We start from the raw sequence: 22,125 nt of genomic DNA, 5'->3' as shown, positions 1-22,125 counted from the left end.
CCTTGTAACTCTCTCTCTCTCTCTTCTCCATTAAGTTTTATGATGACACTTTCATATGGTGTTTCTGCAAAATAGAAAATTAGTAATTAAAAAAAAAGAAATAATAATAATAATAATAATAATAATAAATATATATATATATATATATATATATAAAAAAATATAATGGCGGGGGGCGGAGCCTGACAGCCCAGCCGAGAGGTCGCAAGCCAGAAGAGCTCCGGGCTAAATAGCCCAATTTAAGCATAATTTAAGCCTGAAACACCTCCACACACGACGAACTACTCACCTTTAGACCCCAGAACTAGGGGCCTATAACGGGAGGAAGGCCAAATTGACAAATAGACCCGACTGGGTGACCACGGCCGATGGATGGCCCTGAGGCCTACGCGAGGCCTACCCGGGAGGCGCGGGGGAGGCGGCCGATCCCTCCGCAGACTGAGACCCGCTACACTGGAGGTCTCCACGGGTGAACCTCTCTCCCCCCCCCCCCCAGCCGGTGAGGGATATCCCGGCAACTCCAGCATGCAATCCAGCACGAGGGCATCACACTCAAACGCACGGCACCACCGTACCAGGGTCAAGCAACATGGCGGACGCCACGTGGGCCTCCGAGCCGGAGCCCGACCTGCCCCCGCTATCGGTGAGGCTGGATCGCATCTTTGCCGACTTCTGGGCCAAGCTCTCCAGGCGTGAGCACACCCTGAACGGAAACCCAGGGACCGCCCCAAGAGTACCAAAGAGAGCGGGGAAGAGCCGACCAAAGTCCCAGCACACTGACCAACAACCACGGGTGACCCGTCTGAAACTTCGACCAGCGGTGAGTCGCCCCAAGTTCCCACAGAGACTCACTCCTGTATTGCCCCACCGGCGCCTCGCACTTCACCGGCGATGGGCTGGGAGACCCCGGACACCATGGCAACCTCCCCGAGGTTCTACCACACGCCAACCCGGCAAAGACCCTGCAGCAGCTGCACAGAGGACAACATACCCACTTCAGTGCTCTATAGTGCTTGGAGCTTCCTATAATACCTCACCGCGGTCTCTAATGCCCGGTCCGCTAGCAATTCCAACGAAGATGCAAGTACGCGCCAACACCCACAGAGACAGCACCACCCGGAATACACACCTGCCCACACTAAGCTTCACGACCCGGGGCATAGGCTGACTGCTCACTTGTGTAGCAGGGCAGTTTCACCCTGTGTACCTTGGACTTACCGATCCGCGGCTGTGGACAACCGGTCCCGTTTGGACTGTGAAACTAACGAGCATTTTGACCTGCCACGTATGATTATGATTTTTGTGCTTTTATTTCCTTTTTCTTTTATTGGAAACCAGATATAACCGTTGTTTACTGTTCTCTGCTACATCATAGCTTAGACCAGAATAGCAAAATACATATACCGTATATACTCGAGTATAAGCAGAGTTTTTCAGCACATTTTTTGTGCTGAAAAACCGGAACTCGGCTTATACTCGAGTCAATAGTCTGTATTATGGCAATTTGCATTGCCATAATACAGACTGAGGGAGAGGGGGCTGGCAGAGATCTTACTTACCCGTCCTGCAGCTCCTGTCAGCTCTCTCCTCCTCCGCGCCGTTCATTCAGCACCTCGGTCAGCTCCCAGTGTAAGTCTCGCGAGAGCCGCGGCTCTCGCGAGACTTACAGTGTGAGCTGACAGAAGAGCTGACCGGACGGCGCGGAGGAGGAGAGAGCTGACAGGAGCTGCAGGAAAGGTAAGTAAGATCTCTGCCAGCCCCCTCTCCCCCCACTGAACTACCAATGCTGGACCACCAGGGAAGGAGCCCCCCTCCCTGCCATGTATCAAGCAGGGAGGGGGGACGAAAATAAAAAATAAGAAGAAGAAATAATAATGAAAAAAATATAAATAATAATATAAAATAATAATAAATAAAATAATAAAATTGCCCACCCCCCCACCACTGCAACACATACACACACACACTGCATTCATACACACACTGCACTCATACACACACACACCACACATACACACACACACACACACACACTGCACACACACACACACACTGCACACATACACACACACACGCTGCACACATACACACACACACGCTGCACACATACACACACACACGCTGCACTCATACACACGCTGCACTCATACACACGCTGCACTCATACACACGCTGCACTCATACACACGCTGCACTCATACACACGCTGCACTCATACACACGCTGCACTCATACACACGCTGCACTCATACACACGCTGCACTCATACACACGCTGCACTCATACACACGCTGCACTCATACACACGCTGCACTCATACACACGCTGCACTCATACACACGCTGCACTCATACACACGCTGCACTCATACACACGCTGCACTCATACACACGCTGCATTCATACACACACACTGCATTCATACACACACACTGCATTCATACACACACACTGCATTCATACACACACACTGCATTCATTATACACACACTGCATTCATTATACACACACTGTAAATAAATATTCAATTAATATATTTTTTTTAGACTCTAATTTTATTTAGAAATTTACCAGTAGCTGCTGCATTTCCCACCCTAGTCTTATACTCGAGTCAATAAGTTTTCCCAGTTTTTTGGGGTAAAATTAGGGGCCTCGGCTTATATTCGGGTCGGCTTATACTCGAGTATATACGGTATTGCATATTTTCTACCCTATTGAGCCTGTGTAGTTACTCGTGTCTTACACACAAACGCAATGGTTTAGCATGTATATAACGCACTGATATCTAAGCATAGTCCCACTAAACAATACTATAGACACACGACAATTATTAAATGCTAGGGTACAAACACCTGACAAACCCAGGAGAGACGCTTATATGCCTCCACTAAATATGACTAATACAAAGCGTAACCACACTAGGCTGATTTCTTACATAGTATTGAATACATGCATTACATAAGTCAATACTAGACTACCACACGCACTAACCAAGCCTGCGTACAAAGCAACTTACATTAAAGTCAACGTTCTATCGTTAACAAGTTTGTTTTATTATGATACTACCTTAGAAGCGTAAATATGTTTATAGCCAAACCAAAAAATGTGCTTGTTCTAACATGTACCTCTGTGTCTAACTGTTTAAATGCGCTAGAGGATTGCCTTTGGGGTACCTCACATGCGAATGTTATAAGCTTACGCACAACAAAAATAAAGAATTAAAAAATATATATATATATATATATATAATGGCATCCGGAAAAGGAAGTCTCTAATATGTTTGGATATCCAAGCTATGTCCATATGTTACATTTCGTTTAATTCATATTTTTTAGTACCGATTATGTTTGAGCATGTAGTGAAGTGACACAGTAAGTAAGAGGGTGCTGTAAAAATACATTTTAAAAAGCGCAATCCCACCCCCATCTTGTTAGCGCTGGGTATTGTCTAAGTATGAGATATATGTACAGAGGACAAATCTCCAGTCAGAAGCTTCTCATATGTGTGGTCAGTGTTTACGTTTCCAGGTGCTAGGCTGCTAGCCTGGCCTAAAAGCTGCCCACTACTGTAATGGTCCTACTGTGTGATCTTTGGGAAATGACAGGTTAGCAGCAACCCCCCCCCCCCCCCCCCTCGGCACAAGAGCAGAACTAAATTTTAATTAGCTAAAACTGGCCGATGAGTGGAAATTTTGAATCCTAATTGATAATTAAGAATTCATATAATAAAAAACAAAAACAAATAAAAAACGCACAACGAAGTATACTTTCAGTCTGGATTAGTTAAAGTGCTGTTTTTACATATTCTTATATGTCCATTACAAGGATGACTTGCTATATAAAGCCAACATAGGCTAAAATTCATATAAGGCTCAGTAAACCATTGAATGAGGTTGACTATTCCACATTTTAAAAGTGTTTGCCCCACTTTCACATTACAGCAGAAAAATAGTTTAGCTCACACCATCCTCAGCCATAATGTCACGTAGTTGAAAGGAGCCAACGTCCAGCAGAAGCAGACAACATCTTGCATGGAATTTAATGGAATTTACATTCCCAGCATTCAGCCATATCTATCTATTCTGTCACTGCTATCACTGAGCTACTGCTGGATGTGTAATAGCCATATGTTGCACAAATTTGATATTACAGCCAGCAGGTGAGTATATAGCTGAATGAATGACATCCCGTGGAGGCGCTCCTACACACAGAATATAAATAATACATTTAAATATTCCACCTCGCATCCTACAGAACAGCAAGCTATGCTCCTGAACCCAGGCATTTTCAACCACAATAAATGTACTTACCGCTGTATAATAATTTTTTGTCAGCTGTGCTATTTCACACCCTTTTAAGGCCTTTGGGGAAAGTGGTTTGTCTGAAATGCAAATAATATTTTCAGAAGATTAAAAAGCATATATTGTGGAAAAAGTAATATTTTCTCATATCACAAATAAAAAAATTAAAAATCTCACTACAATGGTATTAAAAAAAAAAAACGGATAAAAGAAACAAAGATCAACTACTACACAAGAAGGATCTTATTCCGCTTGCAAGCCAATTACGGGTAGTTTGATCAAAACTGGAGTAAAATCCCAAATGTTTCCACAATAATAATGTAGACATTTCATGTAATTAAAGCATAGACTATGGGAGACCTTTGAGAACAGGCAAAAGCTCGTAGAAACCTCAATATCTTGCCCTTCTGTTAGTCCCGCTCAGGTCTATTAACATGTTGTGGCTCACGTGTGCCATTACAGAGAGAACCTTTACCATTTGCACGTCAGACTGTGTGGCGAAAATAACCTCGCCACTGTGTTTTGGAGAGGCTTGCTTGCCAGCCTATTGCCCTGTGACTATGGCCCCTGGTGTGTATTGCCATTTAAAAAGTCTATTTGGGCTTATTGGATTTTAAAACACCTTTTCTGCCCCTTTAAATCCATGGGAAAATTTGCCTCTTCCCCTCCCCCTTTTTCCTGTCCTATTGTTCTCCAGCAGGGCATTGTCCCAGGGACACTGCCAGACCAGTTGAAACTGGCTGCTTTGTCCCTCCTCAATCTCTCATCAGCCCTTGCTATTGTTTAACCACATGGCGTTCCAACTGTATTCGTGAGATCTGAGCGCTTCTCGGACATATTAAGTGCTCAGATCCAAGCTATCTGGGGATATGTTGGACATATAGGTTAAAGATTGTATTATACGAGTTATGTATTTTTTTTTTTTTTAATTCTTTATTTTTCATGTGCATGATATCATAAAACATAACGACCTGTAGCGCCACAACAGCGAGCACAGGCTTTCAATTGCATATATTGTCATGGCGAGAATGTTAAGCACAATTTTTTTTTTTTAAAGACAAAATTTAAACGATATGCTATGCTGAGAAGAGCAAGATTTAAACACGTTGGTGTAAAACGAACTGCTGAACATGCCGTACAAAAGAGTGTTCCATACATTTAGTGCAGTATGTATGTGAGCTAAAAGGTATTAAGAATAGTATAACAGTGCCAGGTCACAAGGGAAACATGAGAGAGTCAAGATATGCTATCAACAGTAATAAAAAGGTTTAAAACAGTCGACTATTTTGGGGTGATGTGTCTAAGTTGTTTACAATTATATTGGCTCGGCTCAAGAGGCCGTATGCTTATTATCCCTAGTAACCGTACAGAGGTGACTTTAACTGACGGGTTGGGTCCCGTGATAACCGTGTCGAGAGCCAGTAAAAATACAAATAAAGGTAGAAATAAAATGTGACTGATAGTAGCCCTGAGGATGGGTGCTCGCCCAAAAGGGCGGGGGGACCTGAAGGCTGGTGAACCCCCGCACGTTCGGGGCAAGCCACATCCCCAGGGCGCCCAAAGACATTAAGGCTCTCGGTTATTACAATACAGGCGTATTGGTTGTTGCCCATGGGTGTCTGCGTGTCGGGTATTAAGCTACCTTTAGCGAACAAGCACAGGACGGTGCTCGTAGGTGAGATGGTGTGCTCAGGTGCAGACCTCGTTTAGGTGTACCCATCATTGGTAAGCACAAGGTGTAGTGTTAACTTATACGTTTGTTGATGGTGTGTGTGCCTACGGAAGACACTGCCTTTACAGACCGTATCGTTAGTTAGGAGGGGTAAATTATGTACAAGTTAGGGAGTGGATTGGGACTCCCAAAGCTATAGGCATAGTAATTTTCGTAAATAGTGTGGTTAGAGAGAAAACAAACACATTTTAACAGATCAATCTTTCAGCGAGTCATGGGGTACAACGACAGTTCTCAGGCTAGACTGCTATGTCAGGAGGACTGACTACTAACAAGATGAGGCATGTTAGGAGGGGAAAGTTCATCTTACAGTCTGGTGTCATCTGATGCCGGCGCTTAAGTGCCCGTGGAGACTGTTGGGGAGCAGTGGAGATCCGCCTGGTTAACGTCAGCCGGTATTTACAGTTCGTCTATAAACGTTGGTTCCTGGGGTAGAGTCTCTTTCCGGTTGTCGGTGTGTTCAGGTGGTATTAAACTTTGTCCATGAACTATTACTAACTTGGTGTGGGTATTCTTCTTTCATTCCGGTGTGGTTGCCGGTTCGCCTGGGTGCTCAGGTGTCGTTTGCTGTGTTGGAGGCCAATTGTTGTCCCCTGGGTGCAAACGTTTGCGCTGTAGCAGGATTCCATTGATGGGATGCCTGTGCTGCCCCGTTCTGTCCATTTGTGGTCAGGGAGTCCGGCGGGAGACCCAGTGTCTCTAGCAACCCTGCGGCTTCCTTGAGGTCTTTGACTTCTAGTGTGGCATTATCCTTTAGTACCTGTAGTCTGTGCGCCGTTTGCCAGCGGTATGTTATCCTTTGTTGTCGAAGTAGGGCAGTAAATGGTGCCAAGGTTCTTCTCCACGCCAGGGTGTAGCCTGTTAGGTCTGCAAAGAAGGTGAGAGGCATACTTTCAAAGACATAGGGCGTGTGGTTTCTGACAGCTGTCATTATCGCAAGTCTGTCTCTTCCGGACATGAAACGGACCACAAGGTCCCTGGGGGCCCCTTTTGGTGCTTTGGGCGATTTAGGAGTTCGGAAGAAGTCTTCCAGGCCTACCGCTCTGCCTTGTCTCAGGGGCAGTAGCTCTGTAAATAGTCGCCGCAGGAGGTGAGGCAACTCATCGGCAGGTACGTCTTCTTTGATGCCCCTTATTTTCAGGTTATTTTTGCGCCTTGTGTCTTCCATCGTGGCCAGGCGCTGGTCAAATGATTTGTGCTGTTGCTGTAGTTTGTCTATCTCCTGTTGTAGTGAGGAGATTTGTTTAGAGTGTTCCCCGGTGGTTCCTTCCAGGGTGCCCAACCTGCCCGACAGGCCTCTTATGTCTTCGCGGATCTTGGCTGTGTCCGCTAGTATGGTATTCTGGAGGGTCGTTAGCAGTGTTGTGAGGACTTCGGTGGTGACCGGAGGGGAGTCGGGTCCCTTGGGAACCGTTTTAGTGTGCTGTGCTGCTGCCATTTCTTCTTCCTCCCCTTCCAGGTAGAAGTCGTCTGATGTATCCGAGAAGTTCTCGTGGTAGGCGGCCATCTTGGGCCTAACCGCGCTGTTAGCTCGGCGCAGGAGGTCGCCAATATTCTGATTCAAACTCGGTTTGTCAGGCTTTAGTTTTTTTGCCTTTCGTCCCATTCTTGTTCTCGGTCAGGGGGCACCTCTGGGGTAGATGTTGGGGGTTTTTGTTACCCAAATGTGGTATAATTTCCTTTTGATGGCCGGGAGCTCTCATGAAGTGCGTCTGCACGGCTCTGTTGCTTGGCTCCGCCCCCATGAGTTATGTATTTTTATGTGTTTTTTGTAACAGTTTTTGACTTAGAGATATTTCCTGTACCTAGAGATAATTAAGTTACCACAGCCACTTAAGCCAATTATCTCCAGGATAGAGGAGAATATAGACCGGCTGCACAGCCTAAATCTGTGGAACTGTTTTGGGCAGGAAAGCCATGCTTGCGGTGGGTCAAATGTGACTTCGGTGGAATTCGTTAACCCCTGCTCTGATCTGGGTGATTTTTGAATATGTTGCTCACCCAGATCAGATTTGTGGGAATACGTGGTGTTTTCTGTGTTTTGGAAAAAATGTGTGTTTTCTGCCTGTGAGTAATTAAGTTAGCCCATTGTGTTTGTAAGTTGTATCACACGCAGAGGGAAGGGTTTGTGTACATTGTCTGGGAGTGTCTAAACTGTACAAGTCTGTCCTGATTGGTTTTGTAACTTTGTATCCTGTGTTCCACAAGGTCCACGTGGGTGGTAACCTTCTGGGAAAACCTTTATATAAGAGACGATAAACCCTTCAACTGCTGAGTTCCTGTTTTACCCTCAACATAGAGCTTCGTCTCATGTGTTGGGGAAAGGCTGCATCTACACTGGGGATTGCTATATGCTGTATACTCCCCTGGCTATAATCACTAAGCTCTTTTAAGAGCTTGTTCCTGCTTTGCTCTCTGAAGGAAGGTGAGTAAAAACACCATTACCTTGTGAACAGAAGGGGTCTGGTAACCTAAACACACACACACACACACACACCATGACACATACATTCCATGACAGACACACACACACACACACACATACCATGACTAACGGACAGACACACACCATGACAGACAGACCCATACATGCACACCATGACAGACACACACACACATGTACCATGACAGACAGACCCACACACACACACACACACTACGACAGACAGACCCATACATTATTGTGTGTATTGATACCTGTGGAGTCCAGTGAAGTTACATGTATGTGTTTCAGTTATGCAGATCACATCATGCACAAAAGTTCCACATTACACACATACCAGAACATAAAATTACATCACATTTGTGTGCTTAGCTAATTGACAGTGTACATCTGGGTTTATTCTGCATATATCATAGATAACTGCTCTTTGTGTAACATATTGAAGCTCAGGATAAACACAAGTGTGCTTCCCTCTCGGATATTAATCTGCTTTATGAATGAATGAATAAAACTAACTATTATTATTCAAATTTATAATCACTCACCGTTGGACTTAAATTCCTTGACATAATTACTTGGGAACCAGCCAGTCTTGCCGTTCAGTGAGCCTTCCCACCAGCCTCCGTCCTCTACCCTGGTGACGTGGATTGTGTCACCTTTATTGAAGGATAGCTCATCTTCATTTTGTTGTTTGAAATTAAACCGTGCTTTTACAACTAACGGACAGCTGCCATTTCCGGTCATGTCCTGCAGAAAAGAGACAGTTATTAGGAAACCAGCTTAAAAAAAATTATAGAAATACCGATTGGATATTTTTCTCACCCAACAGTACTTCTTACATGGATCATAATTCCCCTAAACTAAAAAACATTCATACAGAACACAAAAATCTGTGAGTCATAAAAGGAGAATAGGTGAGGAGACACTGAGCTTTTACACATCAAATAAATTGTTGCTGCAAAAATATTTAAAAAAAAAAAAAAGGAGTTTTAAAAATTGTAGATTATGCTAGCTTTAGTGTACCTATAATCTTAATTTTATTAATGACAGGAGGCGAGTATTTGCTTAAGTCTCTCTTTACTAGAACTCCACAGCGGCACAGAAAAACAACCAATCAGAAAAAAGTTAGGTACTATAAAACTCCCCTCCCCATGCATCATTTCCTCTTTCAAGCTGCGACAAAACAGAATAAAAGGCAGAGAACATCATGGGGAAGAAACGAAGTCCTAGATACGATGAATATAACGATGTCCACCATCCAAGTGTAACCGTCGAACTAGATCTTGAAGATGGACTGTAAACTGAAACGAGAGAAAAACAGAACCGAACAGGTTGATTATCCAATGAAATGTACTCTGAATAAACATGTAGGTACCCAATGTAGCAATCAAATTAACCTAATATGTAAATATCCCAACCCTATTTATGGAAAAAAACACAGACATAAGGAACAAGCGACAGGTAGCGGAGACAACAAACAGAGTTGCATACTTACCTGATAATCTAAACTATAACATTAAACAAGGGAGGGACAAGAATGGGTGGGAAATACTCGCCTCCTGTCATTAATAAAATTAAGATTATAGGTACACTAAAGCTAGCATAATCTACAATTTTATAACATGACAGGAGGCTTCGTATTTGCTGTTTCAAAGCTCAGTTCACCAATCCAACGCTGTTTGTGTCGCTGGTATTTATTCCAGGAAGTATAAGAGTAATCCTAATTGGACATTCCAAATACGATAAAGGACAGCCGACGGGTCCAAGAAGATGCCAACCGACGAAGTATCTCAAATACGGAAAAAGGCACCCTCCGTCGGTAAACCCATTGTACGTGGTGTAGCAACCTGTTTCCTAGAAGTCGGTCCATGAGCTGGCAAGCTGACCTATTAGCCACATTCCTGTAGTTGTATAACTTCAAAATCCGATCTATGACTTAGGGTCGCGAGAAGAAAACTGACACCAAGTCTCAACTCATGACCCGTAAGGCGGCTCCACCGATCGTGCCAGGGCCATTCGGCGATGCGGCCTTGCAGGGAGATCTCCAATCTCAAGGAATGCACCGAAGACCACCACCAAATCGCAATAGAAACCGAGGAGGATCTTTCGTACCTTCCTGTCCTACCCGGTGGGATGTCTCATCCGAGCATAAATTCATAACGCGCACAATGAGAGTGTGTCCAAACCAGCCGTATACTAAGTGATTCCAATAGTCCAAACGGACTGCGTAAACTTCGGACGCCGTAGACAAAAAGGCTCCAAAAGACGTCCGTTCCGGGTTCCGAACTGAACTTGAGTGGAGGAATGGTGGTCGACTATTCTGGGAATAGGGAATCCCAGAAATCTTCAAAGGAATGGGAAGTGCAAACAGGAACGCAGATTTCCATCCTGAAATGCCCTCGTCGAAGAGTGAAAGATGTCTGTGTAGGAGTCAGGGTATACCAGGTACCACCATAAGGTCTCGTAGGTCTCTTCGACGATAGTTGAAAAGTAGGGTAGCGCGAATCCAACAAAATGGCTCCCGTGAGGAATAACTAGAGTATAGACGGCGGGTCCTCCATCTTCGAGGAGACGGGGCAGTCCTGCCATCTTATCCCAAGATCTGAGGACCGGGGAGCTCAAGACAAAACGGGGGTTTCCGGTCCTACCATGTGAACCATACGTACGGCTTTTTACCTTCAGAGCGGGTAATAGGCCCTCCTTAATCCTGTTACCCGAGCAAGGTAGAGCCCGTTTGCTCCATGAAGGTCCCCGTATCTCCTGCCACCTAAATATGGGAGAAACTGTCTGAGCAGTTGTTCACAATGGTCTGGATATCCAAAAACAGAAAGCAATCCTCTGTTTTTTATGGTGCAGAATATACCCAAATCTGCACTCACATAAAACCTGAGTTCCATCCGATAGCCGTACCATCTCCAGGAATGTGTATAAATAAGTGGGAGTCACCCCTCGTTATACCACTGTGAGAATATCCCTCCATCACAGGAAATAGACTAGAGGGATCCAGTCTACCTATGGATATCTTGCATGACCAGGCAGTCCACTATATCGAAATCAGTAGCACGGACGTCAGAACTACTTGAATGCAGGAGGGACGCCCCTCCATGTAGTCATCGATGTCTTGCACAGGTACAAGTCTGTGTGATGAACAAATGGATGGCACCGTAGAGCGTTGAGTGTATGAGAGAGCCGCGCTCTCTACTAATGTGATCAAATATCGTGCTAACGTCCGGCTGATAGCCTGAGCAGGCCGCACCCGTAAATAACCAAACAGTAGAGTCTGCATCCGTGACCGTTCCTCTCTATGAGAATGCTTCCTCCAAACATGACCCCTGTATCCAGCTCAGTCTCTGGCTGAGGTTGAGGGAGGGCTGCGCCCACTAATAACAAATCAGTGTCCGGTAACGTATCTGAGAGGGGTTCGCTCTCTGTTCCAGAAGATAAAATATTCTCGGATCGAAGTGATGGAGGGTCGCACCCTCCTGTGATCCAAGCTAGAGTCCCTAGAGACTCAGGGTGACCAACTATAGGGTACACCAAATACGAGTATCAGCATAAGGCTGAGGGTAATCTACGGGAAAACGATGGAAAACTATCAACTGACCGTCCGGATCCCGTGCGCGCGGGGTCCAGGCGGATAGTCGGTAGTCTGAGGAAAGCTGGAGACGTTCTCCGCAATCCACGAGCACCCGGGAGGTCGGAGGAGGTCAAGTCAGGCCTCTCGACGACCCGAGCGAAAGGAAAAGGAAGTCACGAAAACGAAAAAGACAACAATAACGTAGTAAGAGTAAAAACGCAAATTCTATCTCAGCTAGAAGGCAAAAAGCAGGCCGGAAGGCAAGACAAGTAAGCCCCACTGAACAGGGCCAGGAGCTAACCTTACGCAGGAATAACTACCGATAGCCATATGGATACCGGGAGGCAGATACGGAGTTAGTAGATAAAGACAAGGAAAAACACTGCGTTCTCCTGTAGGTGTCTGAGTACCGGTCCTTGCCTGTGTAAAATTCTCCTTGGAGATGTGCCGTCGCCGGTCTGGCGCAAACTGCGGATGTGTGTCCGGGGTCTTTATAGGAAAAACTTGCCCTTCAGGTCTGAGGTTTAGGGCCTTCACCCTACCTACCATATCCAGATGGCCGTATATTGGCGTCCTCTTGGATAGTATGGCAATGGTGCTTGTCCGGACACCTGCCCATTCCATGTCACTGGTGGGCACTGGCTTCTCCTCAGTGATATACCCCCAGGCCTGCGGCCAAAAAGGGGTTCGGCACCAACAGAGCAGGCCCAGCAGGCCAAACTAATGGACACAGAATAGTTGGTCAAGCAAATAGGCACCGACATAGTAGGCCATTCAAATAGGCACCGACATAGGAGGCCAATAAAAAGGGGGCACCGGCATAGCAGGCCGTTCTTATGGGCACAGACATCCTATGGGCACAGACGTAGCAGGCCGTTCTTATGGGCACAGACGTAGCAGGCCGTTCTAATGGGCACAGACATAGCAGGCCAATCTTATGGGCACAGACATAGCAGGCCATTCTTATGGGCACAGACATAGCAGGCCATTCTTATGGGCACAGACATAGCAGGCCAATCTTATGGGCACAGACATAGCAGGCCATTCTTATGGGCACAGACATAGCAGGCCATTCTTATGGGCACAGACATAGCAGGCCAATCTTATGGGCACAGACATAGCAGGCCAATCTTATGGGCACAGACATAGCAGGCCAATCTTATGGGCACAGACATAGCAGGCCATTCTTATGGGCACAGACATAGCAGGCCGTTCTTATGGGCACAGACATAGCAGGCCAATCTTATGGGCACAGACATAGCAGGCCAATCTTATGGGCACAGACATAGCAGGCCAATCTTATGGGCACAGACATAGCAGGCCAATCAATGGGGCACAGACATAGCAGGCCAATCAATGGGTTGTGTATTGCCATAATGTTATTAATAACATGTATTTATATATAGCGCCTTCCAATTCCGCAGCGCTTACAGTGGGCATCGAATGAGAAACGAGGACCTCTGAGATCGGTAGAGGTCCCCAAAATGGTAGATCCACAGGGCATCTTGTGACCTAGGAGCCTTAGCCAATCAACCCTTTTTGACAGCGTAATGCTGCGTGAGTAACTTGAAACCGGGACCGGCAGTCCCTAAACGCCCAGCAGGTAAATAGTGGTATTCCATCAGTATAGGGTATAAGGGGAAGTTGTACCAGTGACTATCACGTCCATGAATGTAAGACACACTAGCGATACTGCCCTTGAACTGCGAATAGGCATATGTTCACACAGATCTGTTTGAGATTCCTCAGCATTCTATAGACACCATCATCATACCGTTTGAAGGGTATTGTAACCATGGACTCATCCCGGAGTAGGAGATAGACCATAACCCTCAATGAGCACCCCCAATGACCCGATAAGATTGCACAGAATCAGCGCAGACTGGTCTCTCATATCAGTCTGAGTCAGGGCCAGGTCTGTTAGCTTATATATACGCCATGGACAGATAATGTATCTCAGGGTAGTCCCATCTGAGGCCTCAAAGCAGGACCAGAAAAAATATCTACTGAGGGGGATATGAAGCCTGGAGTAACTGACACAGCATACACCCTGTGCAGAGCCTGTATAACCGAGTTCATATAAACCTGTAACTCACAGAAATCTGTGATATACCCTGACCGAGAACGCACAGTAGACAGCAATATGCACTGCCCGCAAAACTCTCAGTAAAACACATTGCCGTTAATTCTCACAGTAGTCTGTGATGTACATGTCAGGAGAACTAAATCTTGAAGCACACAGGCAGGAAAAACTAAATCTGTGACATACCCTGTCAGTAGAGCACACCGCAAAAGTGTAAACTTAAACTGTGATACACACTGTCAGAAAAAAACAACAGCAGTCTGTGGAATACACTGTCGGCAGAGAAAGCACAGAATCTGTGATATACCCTTGTCAGCAGGATTCACAGCAATAGGAATATAAAGTCAATAAAACCCACAGCAGTCTATATGAAGTCTGCTATCTAAAAGGTAAAAGGATGAGCTATACATGTAAGAACACACAATGCATATAAAAAATGTGGACTATAGAAAACATAAATATTGAAACACAAGTCCTAATGTGGAATGGCACAGAAAACGTTTCCCATAATAACTAAAAATGCCCCGTGAGGTTTGCAGACTCTGCCAGATAGGGGGAGACTAATTAAGCTGATCCGCGCTCAAATCAGCATTGACACGTGGCAGAAGTTGCATGGTAATAAAATTTACTAGAGCAACCAGTATGCTACTGTGCCAACTATAGTCCTGAAATAAAAACAATATACACATTAGGGAAAGTGAAGACAAACCTGATAGTACTCCGCCGGCCAGCAGGGCGACAAAACCGAGAACCGATCACCGTGGGACGGAGGAGGGGCCGCGGGAAGGCGCACTCTCCTCCACCCGGTCGGCTGCCCGCGGCTCCGAGAGGGGGCTTCGTGCGGCGGCGGCCACGTGGCGCGCGGGGCGGCCACGTGGGGGAGCGGAGCGGTCGCCGGTAGATACAAAGGGTTTCGGGGAAATCAGGAGACAGCCAGAGGCTAGTCTCCTGATAACCCCGACACAGTACATACAGCCCGCAGATAGGAAAGGCGGGAGAAAAGGAGTGGGGTAGCGAGGGGAGGGGGAGGAAAGAGATAGGAAGGAATCCCCAAGGAAAAAACCCCTCGAACCCCCAACAGAAAAGGAAAAGGTCTCCCCAAAGAGACAGGGGGAGCAACAATCTGAAGGAAAGGGATCTCAAATAAAATAAAAATATCTATATACTATACAACCTACATAAGCAGGAAGAAGTAAACATATATAGCATAAATATACAGAAGGAGATAAATGATGTCAAAGATCAATTAAAAACAGTATAACAAAAACGTAAATACACTAAGATAGCAAATATAAATCCCAATAAATCAAAATAAAACCCAAAGCCACCAACTAGAAGCAGGAGGCAGTGGTACTCTGACCTGTACTGATGCGGAGCAGCAAAGAAAGAGGAAATGATGCATGGGGAGGGGAGTTTTATAGTACCTAACTTTTTTCTGATTGGTTGTTTTTCTGTGCTGCTGTGGAGTTCTAGTAAAGAGAGACTTAAGCAAATACGAAGCCTCCTGTCATGTTATAAAATTCAGGAGCTTTTCCCAAAGCACAATTGCCAAAGATACTATAAAGTACTTTGGCTCAAAATAAATATAAACTGAGAGGACACCCATAGTGCCATATTAACCTCCCTGCCTATTTATAATTTATTCTGGAATCTTGGCAAATGCAAGAAGATTGTAGATAAGGCTCTATTCTGATCGCTTTTGATTTGCCGCTGATGGCAACTTACCGGTGAAAATAACAACTTTCTCATATAGCTTAATAGGAAAAACAGTATTGCTCCTAGAACAATCTAATCTAATCTCCCAGCAAGCTGTACAAGTTATAAATAATAATTACACGCACACACATCCCTCCGCCATTGGACTCATCCTGTGTCAGAAACGTCAATATTCTTTTGGGGAAAGCAGTGCCGCTTACAGAACACTACTTATTCTAGGCAGCTGTGTACTTCCTGATAAATATGAGGAACCTGGGCTGAACCACTGAAAATACCCAAACCACGGCTTCTTCCTTTTTTTGTTTTTGCTGCTTGTATAACAGATATGCATAGCATATAAGAACAGATATGTTCTTTACATAAACGGTCATTAAAAGATAGACCTTGAGGTATCCCAGTATACAACTACAAATAAACAAATGGACGATGGACAAATATATTTAATTTAACATGTACCACAATTTGCCTACAAGTACGTAGGAGATCTCTTAACCCCTGATTGCTGGACATTTCTCCTGTCATACCGATCTAACGGAGGTAGCTCTTACTATACACTGGCGCACAAAATAGCACTAGTCCTCTTTGACATCACAAGGTAAACTAGGAGTTAATTACCCCCAACCAAGAGTAGCCCTGCATGTCGTTTTCTGGATGCTAGTTACGCATCTCAGCCGTGGCCTGCCCATTCTGGCATCTAAAGTTTATTGTACGCTATTGATACAGATACTGGGCCCCCCGCCTAACCACGCTCCCATAACTAGACTTCACCTGGGGACGCTCACAGACACGACATCTTTGGACAGTTGACAGCCCTACACACTACAATTGTTCCCCCGGTAACCCCATCCCCAACCATCACTAGGGCTTTGGCACACCTGGATAGGCCCCATGGTTTCATCTTTTGCCCCCTGCATATGACATAGGGGAACCCTTCTGGCTTCTACATCACCACCCCACGCTTCCCGTCAGACAATTACTAATTAACGATGGAGAGGCACGACAGACCCCCAGGTAACCCCATGCACGCAATTCCGCCTTCACGGACCGCTACCGCCTAGATGGGCTTGGACGGGCAGAGATGCCACAGCAACCCCTGACTCGGACCGTCATAAGCCCCATCCCTCGCCACGATTCCGGGGCTAAACCCTGCTCGTTGAAATAAACCGCCCCCAGATATACCGAACGACTAAATGACCACAGACGACACAATGAGGTAGCCGTGCCGACAAGTGACAGTGCTGACACTCCTATATGATACACTATTTGGACGCATGAAAAGCTGCACCCAGATAAAACCACCAGACGGCGCATCACTAACCTGCTAAGCTTTGTTAATTTGCCTTTACTACAGACGAGGATGTAGCCGGCAGCCGGCAAACAACTAGTCACCACACTTATATTATCAAGAGGTACACACCCGTCTCACCTACTTCACCCCTACACAAGCAAACCTACGGGCACCATACATTAATTGTATACTGTATATTGTTAAGCCTCAGATAGCAAAGGGATAATTGACTAAGCCTGTTGATTAATATACTTCGTTCAGGTCCTACCTAATTCCCTCCTCTAGGATAAAACTAGGCAAACCCAACACGCTATGACGCTGCATAGTTTGGACCTGGCGCTGTCTGTAATGTACTAGGTCATAGCCCATGTCTCCCTAAGCATCATACTTTTATCGTGCCTACCATGCACCATACGCGTTTGCACTACCTAAACCTGTTCCTATACACACGTTACACTTATAAAATTTACCTAAAAATGCACAACCGGGTTAACGTAACCAACATGTCTTGCTTAGTAACATGTTATTATGCCTTTTGTCCTACCGTTTATAACCATTATAATTTTTCTAATCGTGTATTTACTAATGCTGATACTTGTATGCCATATAACACTAGATAGTCTAACTACGTTTACATAGGTTAAAAATTGTTTAAAAATGTGCTTCCACCTCAATGCCACATACATCTGAACTTGTGTTATTGCTGTGATTATGTCTGCTGTTGTGGCAGCGTATATCTTCTTGTCAAACCATGCACGACAAAAATAAAGAATTAAAAAAAAATTTAAAATTTAAAAAAAGATAGACCTTGAGAGAGCAACTAGACCAGGAGAAGCCAGGCTGCATGGTTGACATTCTTCTTTAACATTGTAGCTCAAGATGATTTCAGATATGTCAATGTGATACTGCTTCTCTAATCAGAATAGGTATTTGGTTTTAAAGGCCCATTGGTCGAACGAACAGTTGGATTATTAACACAAAAGTTGATTGGGGGAACAAGTCGCAGCTTATCACAGCTCTGAGCGCCGGACCCGGTAAAACGTCTAGACCGGAGGCAAAATCAACTTTGGGGTCACGAGAGAGAGGCCCACTGAGTATCTTAGACCATGGGGAAAAAAAGCAAAGAAGCACAGAGCAGATCCTGGCTCCGGATCTAAAGCTATAGGCACTTTTATGCGCCCGACCCAGCAACATGAGCTTACCAAGATGGCGCCGGCGTAGGCCTACACCTCGCAGTCGTCGGATGACGACAGCCTCCCATACTACCCGAAATGATCACTACCATGGAATTACCACATTACTGCAGAAGGCTTACAGCCACTTTATTGATCCCAAAGCAAGCTAAGCAGGTTGGAATGGACTCTTGCCTCCGTCTCCCCAAGGCCACCAAGGCACCGCAGGATGCCCCACGGGATGTGTAAATTAAATTTTTCTGGGACTCTGACCGGGGGACCCTTATGGGAGCCGCGAGGGGCTCCCCCACGATTAATTTTGAAGGAGCAAGCTTGATATTGTACAGGGACTTCTCAAGACACACCCTCACATGGCGCAGAACCTTCCGCCAAATTACCCAGCAACTCAGAGAGAACTATCCCCTACAAATGGTGTCCCCACCGGCTGATGGCGGAACAAGCTGGAAAGACGCACCTCCTGACACACATTTCCGAGGCACCAACTTTCTTCCAGTCGTTGGGTCTCTCAATGCCCGCGACCATTATGGACGCCAACCCATCGTGGAACATCGCAGACGTTATCCCCTTTGCGCCCAGAGGAACTGTGCCAAGGGCGGCGGACCTCCCGACTTGAGCTGGGCAGACGTACATTCCTATATTATAACACAATGCCAAGTAATCTTCATATGTATGCATTTATATAATTTATATCTATGATAAAATTATATAATCAATGCCTTTGGGGGCAGTTTCTCTTAATGTGAACAGGTCATGAGATGTTCACTTTCTATGTATAATAATATTCTGTTTATAGATTAGCTAGCAGTTTAGCAAGCACAATATATAAATTAAATATTACCTACGCAGTACCAAAAGTGCACGTTCACTTTAGTAACCAACTACACAGCCAATTAATCCTTAACAGCTATGTATGAATTTTAACTTCTACAACATTCCTTCAAAGACTTTAGAATCTCGTTATAATCTATAATTTCTAAATGCAGATGGACAAGTATTTGAGGAAACATACCAGAGCTTTTGACTGCCTCTTCACCACTCTTGTAGAACAATCTGTTCCTTGGGAATTAATGGAAGAACACGCTGCGAAGCTATGCGACTGAGATAATGTGCGAGAACATGGTCTCCCCGACGCTTGATCTGTAAATAAAAGAATAATTATGTATAGCAAATCAGTAGGAAGGGTTTCAACTTCAATTTAGACCTACCTACGGTCAGCTAACACACAATATATAAACATTATTGTAGTTTAAATATAGATGGTCCTAGAGACGAACTGATCCAGTCAAGGATTGCAGAAACAAGGCATTAAATGCAATAAAAACACTATAACTAAAACAAAACAATGTTTAACAACCAGTCTCTCTTTTATTTATTTTTTACAAAGATCAACTGGGGTACAGAAAGGAAGAAGGGGTGGGAGTCAACACCATAGAGTTATACATTGCGCATTGCATCACATTGTCACGTTTTCATTTTTACCATACTACTTACTTACATCAAGAAAATTTAATTTTATGTTGGTTGCCACAACAGACGGAAACCTTTGCGGTGCCGGGCTAATGTTTAGCAAGTGTTGCTGATCTTTAGATGTCCCTATGTTTGTTCGGCCTGTGCTTTAAAGGCCTAGAATAGTTAGCGTAGCTTTAGGGTTTAGTCTCATGTTCGGGCTTTGTCTAGTGTTTCCCCTTAACTTGGTGAGGAACGAAGAGGGTGCATGGACCACTATATGCAAGTTAACAACCAGTCTTAAGTGCAGTTTTAACGAGTTTACATGCTAAACCAGAAATTTAAGACAAACTGATAAAGAAATTAAACATATTAGGACAAACTGGCTGCACTCAAAGATTTAACATTTTGCCCTAAAATTTGCAAATATTTTTTTCCAATTCTCCCTAATTTTCTGCATAGTGTGTATATGTCCTGCATGGAAGCTGACTTACAGGGTTATTCAGCAAAACAGTGGATTTTGCCCATCTGGAGAATGACTGAATTCTGACGCAATTGTGAGTCTCATATTTAATAAAACCAAATGCATTCGGAATTTGGTCGTGACAAGTGAATTTGCAGTAATCGCCCATATGCCGCGGCTAGATTAAAATCAGTGCTTTTGCATTCTAAGCCAATACAAAGTATAGGACTTTGAATATTCACAATTCACCGGTTTTACTAAAATTAGGGATTGATTGCACCCGGCAGGATACACATTTGCAAATTATTACTCCCTTGTTTTTTGCAAGTAAATGATTATTTCACATACTATTTGCTAGAACTACCGGTGGGTAAATAGGGCTAATTATGTAGTGGCTTGCATGTGCTCGCTTGCAAGCTGCAACATTAAAGAAATAATAATTCCTTGTGGATGGGGCGTGTAAACGAACAAGTGGGACATAACTAAAATTAAACAGACAAATTAATAATGAGGTTGTCAGAAGGTGAGAAGTACGTACTAAAAGGAGGGACCTAACTTCCCCAGCCCTTACTCATTAACTTTAATACTTAGAGGAGGGATCTAGCGTCATACTCTTCCAGCTCAAGGGAAAAAATGTCCTCAAACAGCTTCTATACCAAATGTGCCCTAAAGTTAGAGCCCCAAAGGTTTTAAAACTACAGCTTCTATTATGCATGAACAGGAGTGCCCAACATCTGGGGATCTACCTTTTGGGCAACCCTGTTCTAAACAATTTAGCATAACTCCAGACAACAGTGCCCAGAGACGAAACTCTAGGCAACATAACCACGACAATACATGTTAATGGTCATGTTGCTTACAGCAGTGGTCTCCAACCTATGTGCCATGACATACCGCTGCATATCAAGCCACCTCAAAATGTGCCACGCAAACAAGGACTTGAAGGCTTAAAAAAGTTAAAAACATTAGTTTGGCATATATTTTTAATATTCGTTTTAAAAGCATTGAAATCTAATTAAAGTCAGTATGTCTACTAAGATAAAAGGAAGTGCTATACAGGTTATACCTCTCTTTAAAGGCTACAAGAGAATGTGCTATTTAAAAGCCACTGATAAAGTTAAGAAAAATGTAGCCGTGACATGTTCTTTCAATAAAGTGTGCCACTGTCCAAAAAAGTAGGGAACCATTGACTTGGCGTTCTCTTTAAGTTGCTCCATATCATATATAACATTGTATGATGAAATGTGAAATACAATTATCTTTATCTCTACAGAGGGTGTAATGACTGCTATTAAATTATTTGCAGTGCTCGGGTCAATGTCGCAATGTTTCTTTTCAGAAATCACTAGGTGTAGCAAAAATATGTATCTTACCTTCAGTAGCTCTGTTGACAGCAGAAAGAGTGCTCAGGACTTTAGGGAAGTTTTCACCAGTGTAGAGATCATTTGCATCGAACAGCTGTAAAAACAACAGTTGAGGAAAAGACAAAATTTGAAAAAATGGATTTTGCGAGACACCATGCTGTAAAGCAGATCTGTTGCCAAAAATAGACTTTTTTCGAAATACTGCAATATAGCTCTTTTCATACATTATATATATAATATATATATATATATATATATATATATATATATATATATATATATATATATATATATATATATATATATATATACATACACACACACACACACACACACACACACACACACCATAATAAAATACAGTCAAATAAAACACAATACATATTCTAGCAATTATTATAAATAAGACAATGGAAGACGAGGATTTTTATATTATGTTTTATATTTTAAAGTTAAAGTCATGCAGTAACGTGACGATAGCGTCATTTTGGCGCCAAATTTTGAAATTGTCTTTTTAGAGC

At 44.1% G+C, this 22,125-nt stretch overlaps 1 protein-coding gene across 5 annotated transcripts in view; it reads right to left on the bottom strand.

Moving 5' to 3' along the window:
• Positions 1-22,125, bottom strand: part of ARHGEF6 (Rac/Cdc42 guanine nucleotide exchange factor 6) — a 116,060-nt gene that overhangs the window by 67,126 nt on the left and 26,809 nt on the right. For all 5 annotated transcript variants that reach the window (XM_063432022.1, XM_063432023.1, XM_063432021.1 and 2 more), the window contains exons 3-6: positions 21,614-21,698; positions 19,341-19,468; positions 9,020-9,221; positions 4,309-4,379 (exon numbers count right to left, since the gene is read on the bottom strand). In XM_063432022.1, the coding sequence (XP_063288092.1) occupies positions 4,309-4,379; positions 9,020-9,221; positions 19,341-19,468; positions 21,614-21,698 (486 nt within the window). The remainder of the gene's footprint in view (positions 1-4,308; positions 4,380-9,019; positions 9,222-19,340; positions 19,469-21,613; positions 21,699-22,125) is intronic.

This window comes from Pelobates fuscus, chromosome 9 (genome assembly GCF_036172605.1).
Source record: "Pelobates fuscus isolate aPelFus1 chromosome 9, aPelFus1.pri, whole genome shotgun sequence".
NCBI lineage: Eukaryota > Metazoa > Chordata > Amphibia > Anura > Pelobatidae > Pelobates > Pelobates fuscus.
This window is presented reverse-complemented; position numbering and strand designations above follow the sequence as displayed.